The sequence below is a fragment of the Astyanax mexicanus genome, chromosome 1 (genome assembly GCF_023375975.1).
Source record: "Astyanax mexicanus isolate ESR-SI-001 chromosome 1, AstMex3_surface, whole genome shotgun sequence".
NCBI lineage: Eukaryota > Metazoa > Chordata > Actinopteri > Characiformes > Acestrorhamphidae > Astyanax > Astyanax mexicanus.
The window spans coordinates 72,829,778-72,840,115 of NC_064408.1; the positions used below are offsets into that span (position 1 = coordinate 72,829,778).

Below are 10,338 nucleotides of genomic sequence, written 5' to 3' on the forward strand. Positions count from 1 at the left end.
GCTTTCTCAGTGTATAGCAGCTATATGGCAGTACTCACAGTGCAGAACCCAGCATCCTCTCTTGTGGTTTAAGCCAGAACTGCTGAATCACCCAGACGCTGCTGTTAGACATGATTTAAACACGATTTAATCTTTAAACTTTTTTATTAATGCTGTGGTTAACTCTCTGGAGACGACTGACTTAAAAACAGAGGTTAACCTCATAAGCTGGGTAATAGAAAAGAGAGTTGTTTTCTCCAAATGTTTGTAGACACTAGTTATTCAACATTTCTTCTAAAAAGAACAGAGTTACAGTGAGTTTGTCCGGCTTCTGCAGTAACATCCTCCCGTACAAAAAAGAAATTTAAACAAGTATCCTATTAGTATATTTAATTTAAACTAAAATCAATAAGTATCATTTTAGTTTTCTTTTATGTTCTTTTTAGCTATGTACTAACCAAAATGATTAGGGGTGCAATGAAAATTATACTACTTAAATTGAATAAGTGAAATAAGTGAAAAGAAAACAAATCATTTTCAATACCAGGGTTGTGGGTTCAATACCCAGATTTGGGGAGCTCCCACTTTGGACCACTGAGCAAAGGCTGCAACCGTCACTGATTTCTGGGTGCAGCAGCTCCGGGCACACATTCATACAATGTCACACACACACCCACACCCGCAGCCACACACACACACCCACACCCACACACAGTGATATTGTATGAATATGGGTATTGAACCCACAACCCTGGTATCGATAGGCTAGAATTTTTGAACTGCTTGAATTATTGCACCAGGAGTGACAAAGTTATCCAAAAGCAGTGTGTAAGACTGGTGAAGGAGAACATGGCAAGATGCATGAAAACTGTGATTTAAAACCAGGTTTATTTCACCAAATATTGATTTCTGAACTCTTAAAACTTTGTGAATATGCATTGCATTATTTGAGGTCTCAAAGCTCTGCATCTTTTTTTGTTATTTCAGCCATTTCTCTTTTTCTGCAAATAAATGCTCTGAAAGAAATGCTATCTTAATTTTTTACAGAGCTATATATATATATATATATATACAGAGAGAGAGAGAGAGAGAGAGAGAGAGAGTACTTAATAGCAGTATTAAAAGTTTAGTTAAATTTAGTTTTAGAACTCTTCTGTGATGCCTTACACTGAATATTGGAAATGTTTATGAAATAATTTTAGAAACACTTAAGAGGCAGGACTAAGACCATCATGCTCAAACTTCTCAAACATTCTACTACCCCAAAGAAAGAGTGTGATAATTCACACTAGATTTCTACAAATGCATAATTTTTCCCTGCTATATGTGGCCCAGCATTTTCTGCTTAGATCTACTCGATACTATCAATACTGATATGACATCTCTGGTTAAAAAATATCATTATTCAGGGTCAGTGATGTTGGATGATTGGTTTTGGAACAAGCTCATCCCAAAGCTATTGGGAGCTATTTCAGGGAATATAGTTCATATCCGAATGCTACAAAACATCCAATAGTTTTGGCAAAGCTTTTCAATGGATATTAGACAGTGGCTGTGTCTCAAACTTAGGGAATGCTGCCTACATATACAGGATTCTAAAGCAGAAAAACACCCAGTCATGTCTTATTTGAAGTTTATTGATCTAGCCTTCTGTTTTATTGGGACGAAAATGGTAATAACAAAAGACAACACTGCTAAACACTCATACAGTATCTATCAGTAAATTGTCCATATCTTGTCAACATCAGGACATATTGCTGCCATTTTGATTTGGTTTTAGGGACCTTCTAAAACATAGAGTAAAGCATCAAGTCAGCTTCCTCCAGTTTCATACACAGCTAAATATTTTTGCGTCCTTAAGAGTGGTAAAAGTTTACTGTATAATACTTAAAAAAAAAAAAAAAAGAAGCCTAGCTTCCTTTAAGCTGAAATCTTGCTCTGGTTGTTTCTGCAGCTTCAAAGCGAGCTGGACCAGGAATATCAGGACAAGTTCCGGCGGCTCCCGGTGGAGATCCAGGAGTTCGTACAGGAAAGCGCTAAAGGCAAGCCGAGCAATGAGTGTGAACAGAGCTGCCTCAGCGGCTCAGTCACAGAGAAGCTAAACCACAGAGCGGCCCAGTCTGAGGAGGACCTGGAGGAGGCCTCGTCAGAGAAGGTGTACGACACGCCGCTCTGAGTTAACCTCTGGCTTTCACCTTTTAACTGTAGCGAATCTGAATATGTACATAAGTTTTGTAATATCAATGTGTTCCTGGTTGTTGTCTCTAATTTAAAGTGCACCTTTTACGACTGCGTCTGTAGAATCTGTTGACGAAACATTGGCACGTACTAAGATGACGTACTCGAACAACGGCGAGAATACTGACGATTTATTTACATCCCTTTGTCCTTCCCTGGAAAGCTGTTATAGAGCTCACTTCAAACTGACAGATTTGATAATGATGCTTGTGTGTAGATAACCACTAGAGAGAATTGTTTATGTACTCATTGTTTAAGAGCAGATTTAGCCTGGGCAGAGACTCTAAAAATAATTTGAAAGTAAGCCTGTAAATAGCTGTATATTTTGGAAGTGGATACGTTCCATGTGCTAGCAGTGAAGCGTTTCTGTTCACACGTGGCTTACAGGGTTCAGCCCATCACTTACAAACCTGTCATTGTCTCTTTTAAATGACCACAGCTTTTGTGTTGGTTATAAAACTTGTTTTTAACATTTTATAGATACATTTTTTTGTTGTTTGTTTGTTTCTGTGTTGGTTTTCATTTTTATATTTGGCTAAATGTAATTAAATGTACACTTAGTTGTAATGTTACCTTTAAAAAAAAATTATAGAATGAATGACTGATTCAAAAGCATGTTTTTGTACACATGTAAATGTTGCCTATGTAGCAGAGAGGGCGCAAAAGATCATATGCACTCTTATAAATGTAAATAATTTATGTTGTCAGAGAAAAACATTCATTATATACAGTACCAGTCAAAACAGACACCTCTTTCCATTCAGTGTGGAATACAAACTTTAATACGGACATTAAAGCTACACGGGAACACATTTATGTGAAATTAATTAATTTAAAAAGTGTTAAACAAATCAGAATATGATTTATATTTTAGATTCTTCTAATTAGCCACATTTAGCTTTGAGGACAGATCTGCACACTCTTGGTTTTTATAGCAAGTAATAGTAATAGTTTTCTCAGCGTCTTGAAGAAGTTCCAAATCACACACCTCAATTCATCAGGTTAATGTCAGGGGATTGTGGAGGACTAACACTTTTTATACTGTTTACTATGTAATTCCATATAGTTTTGATATATTTAACATTAATCTAAAATGTAGAAAAAGAAAGAAAGAAAGCAAGAAAGACATTGAATGAAAAGGTGTGTCCAAACTTTTGACCGGTACTGTACATTTATATATACGTCATGCAAAAAAAAAACATATCTTTTTCATTATTTTTACATAACTTAAATTTGGCATTGTATCACAATTTCATGGTGTATGAATCAAAAGAATTACTCTGAAATTACTTGAAATAAACTACTTTACTTTGACTTCAGTTATACAGCCACCACAGATGCTTTATCTTGATTTTTTATTGATTGTTTTAACAGAAACTTTATTTCAAATGTTTTGCCAATTTTAGAACACTGGCGTCTGGATAATACATTTTTTTTGACAGTCAGAATGATGTCTGTCCGACACACACATGCCTCCACTGGCCGCCCTGTTGACTCATTAGGCCATAGTAAACATTTGTTGTTACCAAAATGTGATGAAGAAAAATATTCATTAGTAAAATATATATTCATCAACATTGTCAACATTCAGATTATTGAACTAGAAAAGAAAATATGACTGGTCTTTCGTAGCAAAATTTAGCACGTGCCAAACATAGGTCAAAATATTTGTACAATATTGCAGCCCTGGTTTAATCAATGCGCCACTGTAATAGCAGCTATTGCTAACATTTACATGGTTAATAAATGGTGAAGTATCTCTTTAGCATTTCTCCTTTTTTTGCCTATTTTTTAAAAAAGCAGCTTTTTCACCAGGTTACAAGAATGCAACAGTGGCTCTCACAGGTGGTTTACTTTTCAAATTATAGGATTATTAGGATTATGTAAAATTACTGTACTTTGTGTTTGCCAGGTACATATACGACTTTAACCCTTTCTCAGTAAAAAAAATACAGTGTATAATTTGGCAAGACATTTGTATAAAAACAAACTGACAAATCAGTTAAAAAATGTTTTAAACATAACAAAATAGGATATGATTTGTAGCACTTTGATCATGTTCTTCCTTTTTTTTTTTTACCATGACTGATTTTTTCATTTTGTTTCTACTGTGAACCACTACTGCATTTTTTCCATGACTGAAAAGAAAATGAACCTGAAAATAAATTGTCCATGTGCATCAGTTTATAAACTGTGTACAAATTTAAACAAAGGAAGTCCTGATTATTTGCTTAGAATAAACTCCAACAGTTACAAGCTATCGTGCCATAAATTACGGCTACATTCACATTACCTGCCTGCTATAGATGAAGTGATTCAACTTCGATTTTTGCCTTAATGTGACACATCTAATTTACAGGGTTGTGTGGACATAAAAATTGGATTTGGGTCATTTTATACTATTTAGGCCTGGAATGTTAATATAGCCTGAAATCTACATTCTTTAAATAGTCTGTGTACAGTAACACAAACTAGTCTTTCATTTACAGAAGTGATTGCCATCCTGTGAGTCTTGTGTTTTAATCTGTTTGCCTTGTGGAATGTGTGTAAAATCATCAGTGTGTGTAACTTTTGTTGTAACATAAAGAATGTGTTTAGTTCTATGTCTGTATGTCTTTTTAGATGGTGTGCACTTTTAGTACATTAACACTACTGAGTAAAGTGTGATTAGCAGTATTTCAGGAAGAGAACTGTTTTCTATATTCTGTAGTGAAGATCTTCATTTTCTCTATGCTACTTGTTTCTCTTTATATGTAAAGGTACTGGATATATGCATTCTTAAGAGAAGCTTAGAGTAAATGTAAGAAATAAAAAGTGAGGAAAGGGAAAATGCTTGTGAATGAAATAAATGTTGATTCTCTATGTAGTTTGTGATTTTGGTGTTCTGTGTTTCTTCATAACTAATCAGGTCTCTGTGACTGTGCACTTTTGAAAGTCCAGTACTGCAGATGCAGAGACCCTCAGTATCTCAGGAGGACCTTGTTTGCTCAGATCATTTTGCAGGTTGTGCTTGGCTGGACACTTATGTGGACTGTAAATCAGAGAAAGAGATGGGCCATAGCTAATGACGTTGTTTGGGAATCAGATATATACCAGCTTTTAATAAGAAGCTGCTGGAGTCCCTCCAACTGACCTTGATAACTTAGTGAGGCTGAAGGAGGACTTCCCATTAGCAGTAAATAACACGGCCATATTTCACGCTGCTCTATCAGCTTTAGAGTAAGAAAAGATTGTCTTTGTGTGTGTGTGTGTGTGTGTGTGTGTGTGTGTGTGTGTGTGTGTGTGTCAAACACACTCTGCATGACTACTTTCTTTATAGTTTTGTAATAAATACAGCCAGAAGTTTGATGACAGCTACCAAAAAAGCCTGGCCAGGGCACAACTTGCCCAGGGACAATTAGTAGTTGTGTTTAGATCCTTATACTTATAAAACAGTGTTTCTTACGTTTCCAGTACAGTTGCATTTTTTTTGGTTGCAGACAGTATAAACCCAAGATTTTGTCTTTTTCTTTTTTTGAATATGTAACATTTCTGGAATGCAGATGTATGTAAATGAAATGTATTATAGTTGAGCAAACAAATCATGAAATATCTTGTGTTCACTCTGTCTGCAATCAATGTAAAAGTAAGAATCTCTGTTTTATTATTTGCATGTTTCATACCGTCCTAACTGTTTTCTGATTTGTGGTAACAGTAAAAAAAATATAATAATAAAAAAATATGATTGTCTTTTTAGTGATATAAAGTTTATATATAAAACTGCACTGTATTTATATATTTTATACACACACACACTGGTGACAAATTAAAGGAATATTTTTTGTCTCTCCCCATTGATCCAAAATTAAGATCAACTGGATCTGCTTAGTGTTTTAATACATTATAGAGAGCAGGATGATTATTGTTTAATTAGATCATGTGGTTAGGGACATCAGTACTGTCTCTTCTGATCTATATGAGGTTTTCTTTTATATGTTATCTATTCATCTATCTACATGTGTGTTTGCATGTCTGTGAAGGTTTAAGGCCACAAACTTTGCCCAGCAATTAGACACGTGTAATTGGCTGCATTGAGGCTTTTATGTAATATGGAATTATAATCACATCCTGAACTACTAATCCAAGAGCCTGACACTGATTATTTAAGAGGAAGAGACACAGAGAAAGAGAAAGCAAGAAGACATGATGGCTGGAAAGAGGGGCGACAATCTAGATCAGCGAATATGGGGAGCAAATGGATGTGGAGAGACACAGCACACATGAAAGAGAATTATTCAAAGCAAAAGGCGCTGTGATCGCTGTACAACTCTAGCCCTTTGCTCTGGTATCTATCAAAGCTGGAACCACATGTGCTCATCCACAAGGGCGGGAGGGTTCTATAGCCTACTTCCTGTCATCTCCGTGGCAACACTTGGCCCTGTCTGTTTTCATGTAAGAATAATCAGGATGCTTTGGGCAGGACAGAGCATATGGTTAATCCGTTTTCTCTCACGATGACCTATGATTTCTCGGAAAATGACTGAAGACACTGTGGTTCCGTGCAGGGTGTCATAGTGGGGTGGAAGACATTTAAAGGGACCATATGACACAAATTCTTTTAGAAATGACAAGGCCTGATGTCATGCTATGCTGTGCATTTTTATACAATGCCAGATCTTCTTTTGTCTTCATAACAGGCAATTTGACATGACAAAGTTATGTTAATGAGGTCCTACAACCAGAGCCCTGCCTTTTCTTAACTAAAAACACCAGTGTGCTTTTACAACAGGACAATGTCTTTATACATACTTCTACCAGCTCAACTTTGCCTTGAAGACACAGATGCTATGCCACGGCCAGCCCCATTGGTGTGTAGGATGCTATTGGACGCACTTCAGCACTTCACACCTATCACAGGTGTGCCTTTGAAATCTCTTTCATTTTTGCACAGTCTCTTACTTATTATTGAATATTGAAGAGTAACTGTTTATTATACTTTGGGTGTATTGACAAATATCTTTCAGTTATGATTACTTATCTTAGTATCTATAATTACATAATCATTGTGTGAAACCTTGTATTTTATATGCATTAACCAATACTCACCTTACATTTGATCATTTTTACTCACAGTGTATTTTACACGCATTTATATAGAAGATTAACCAATAATCACAATATATTCTTTACATATATAGTAAAACATTGTTTGATCAGGCATGTGACTAACACCGACTCTATTGTGACAAATTAACCCACACGATACATAAGGCGTTTACTAACACATAGGGTCTATTGTATGGCGGTCTAACCACACGCCACTAACACATTAACATATAACATATGAAATCTATTGTGAGACTTGCGTAGCTCATGCTTGAAGCATTTCGTTTGCTGCATGTCTTTGACTAACGACCATCAATCATCAGCTAGTGCACTCTGGATGAACTAAGTTGATACAAAGGAGGCTTCGTGACGAACAGTGCGGCCTTTCTCTCTGTGCGTGCACAGTTCTTCACCTATCAAAGCGGGAGGACGCGCGCACATAGGGAGGGCGGCACTGTCTAATTACTGGAACAATATCACGCTGTCTGACTGGACCCAGTCAACTCTTAAAACAATACCACACTGTCCGGCTGGACACAATCAAGGCCAAACATTAGTGGTCCGGTCAGACCTGTGAAACGTGAACACTAACACGTGAGAATATGCCTACTAACATGAGATGATTTTAGCAACGCCTCATCAGCAGGTTTCACGTCATTTGGGGTATAAACATGGAGTCAGAACAGAGGGGGGTCAGAACTTCTACTGGGACGGCTGTTAACTGTCTTGTATGTATTGGTTCTCCTGAATTCAGTAATAAATAGTTGGTTTGCTTTCAACTTCACTCCACCTGTCTACGACTCACTATCAAACGAACACGTAGGGGAGTTGTACCCCGGACGAGAGGTGGGGGTAGCCCACCTTTCATTTTCTTTTCTACAACAATATATAACCCTAATTTTAACTGAGGCAGTTCTTTACATGTTGTTCTAGGTTATTGTTCTAGGTTGTCCATGCCCTTTTGCAGTAATTTCGATAGGCCAGTCACTCCTATGATATGGAAGGTAAATCCTGCCAAAAATAAAACTGGAAAAAAAAAAACACTAAAATGAAAATGCAAATACGTACTGTTTTGCACTTTCTTTTGTCAAACAAGTGTGAAAATATAATGACAAAATTAATAAAAAAATTAAATCACTTCATTTGCAATTTAATTGTTTTACTTAAGCACGAGTCATCTGACAAAAAATAAAAAATTTAATTAAAAAGGCTTTTTGCCATTTCATTTTCATTAACATACAGGTATTTTACAGTCAAATCTAAAATGAAAAAGCTAATTGTGAAAAGAAAAATAAAAGCTAGATTTTGGTCTTGCAATTTTTTGATGAACTGCATAGTAAATGTCAAAAATAAAATCAAAATGATAACGTTTTTATTTATTAGTCCTTGCAATGGGCTGCATCTTTGACAGAATCGAAAACCCAAAATGGAACAATCAAAAGCAAAGTGACAGTTTGTGATTCAGTGTTTGGCGTGGACGGTGCAAAAATTAAAATGCAAACGCAAAGGAAGATTAGCGCTCTCTGCTGGTGATTTACTTTTCTTTTTTCCGTTTTGCATTTTCATTTTCAACCTCACCAGCATGCAAAAACATGTAAATTAAGAGTAGGCGGGACTACAACTACTGACCCTCCCTCGAGCGAGGCTCTGGGCTACAGCGAGCAGCGCCACAGATTAAACTGAGCCCCAGCCGCGTTCGGGAGCCTCGCGGCTTCAAGAATCTCCGAACCGCGGGTACTTGACTCTGGTGCTCGGCACTAGGATACAGCAGTGAACCGCAGCCGCTTCGGTGGCGAGAGAGTCCGTTCAGAGAGTAGGTGGCTAGTTAGCTAAGATAGCTAGCACTGGCTTACTAACAGGCGAGCTACTCTGAACTGTCTCTGGCTACGGAAGCGGCTGCGGTTCACTGCTGAAACCCCAGCGCCTGGCACCGGAGTTAAGTATCCGCGGCTCGGAGATTCAAGGTCAGTAGTACATTATCTAGTTGATATAATGCCATAACATCCCACCAGTGTTTAAACAGAGTAAAGGTGATACACACCGAACGCGTGCTGCCGCTCTGCTGAACGCTGCCCGTCACTTGTGGGTGCGTTGTGCTGCTGCTGCTGACGCGGAGCGTCGCCTGCCGAGAACAGGAGGGGTCACGTCCGCGACCGGTGTTTGTAGTTTTGAGTCTCTACAGCTTCTGTAGATCTGTATCTGTCTCTCAGCCTCAGTCCAAATTGTTGTTTGGACTACAGTTTTTCTCAGGTCGCGGGAGTCACGTCATGCGTTTTTCTGCTGCAGTATCGCTTGCCGCGAGTTCAAACTTGAACTTTGACCGCGGTAAAGCGGCAGCGCGGTAGAGGCGTGGTTATGGGCGGGGAGACGCGCCGCTTACCGCGCTAGAAACAATTGAATCTAATGGGGGGTCAGCGTACCGCCCCGCACCTACCGCGTTTAGCACGTTAACGGTGCATTTACACTGATGGGTCGCGTCAACGCACATGATCGCACTGCCCCCCTCCACAACTGGTCGCATGTTGGCGTTACAAAGGCGTTCCCTGCATCATCCAATTAAATCTTTTTAATAAATGGGAAATGCTTTTATACAAGCTATTATTTTTTCCTTAAAATTACTAAATATAAATCCGTATTTATAGATAAAAATGTTTGATTGAGCTCCATTACACTCTCTAGTGAGAAGTATATAAGCTAACTTTTCCAATTAAATTACATATTTATATTTTTAAAAACCCACCAGAGTCCCTGTAAATCAACAGGGATTTAACAAAGAACAGGGAAGCCTGAAACTTCTTTTCCAGGCTTCTCTGAACGCTTGATGTTTTAATACGCTGCGCTGAGGACGCGTATCAGGCAAAAACCTGGTCTCTGATTGGATAGACGCATCGCTTTGGACGGATTCATTTGCATAAAGTTCAGCTCGGCTCAACTTTTCATTGCATCGCATCGCATCCCCCGCTCTCGACGCATTGGAGCCATGATGCACCGCGCGACTGGAGGCTGTGCTTCCCATTAAAAAAAGAATGGGATATT

The 10,338-nt window shown here is 37.9% G+C and overlaps 1 protein-coding gene across 3 annotated transcripts in view; it reads left to right on the forward strand.

Annotated features, from left to right (window-relative positions):
• Window positions 1–5,083, forward strand: part of LOC103021983 (1-phosphatidylinositol 4,5-bisphosphate phosphodiesterase beta-1) — a 174,060-nt gene extending 168,977 nt beyond the window's left edge. For all 3 annotated transcript variants that reach the window (XM_022686767.2, XM_022686757.2, XM_022686761.2), the window contains one exon: window positions 1,934–5,083. In XM_022686767.2, the coding sequence (XP_022542488.2) occupies window positions 1,934–2,155 (222 nt within the window). In that variant the 3' untranslated portion in view covers window positions 2,156–5,083. The remainder of the gene's footprint in view (window positions 1–1,933) is intronic.
• The last annotated feature ends 5,255 nt before the right edge of the window (window positions 5,084–10,338 follow it).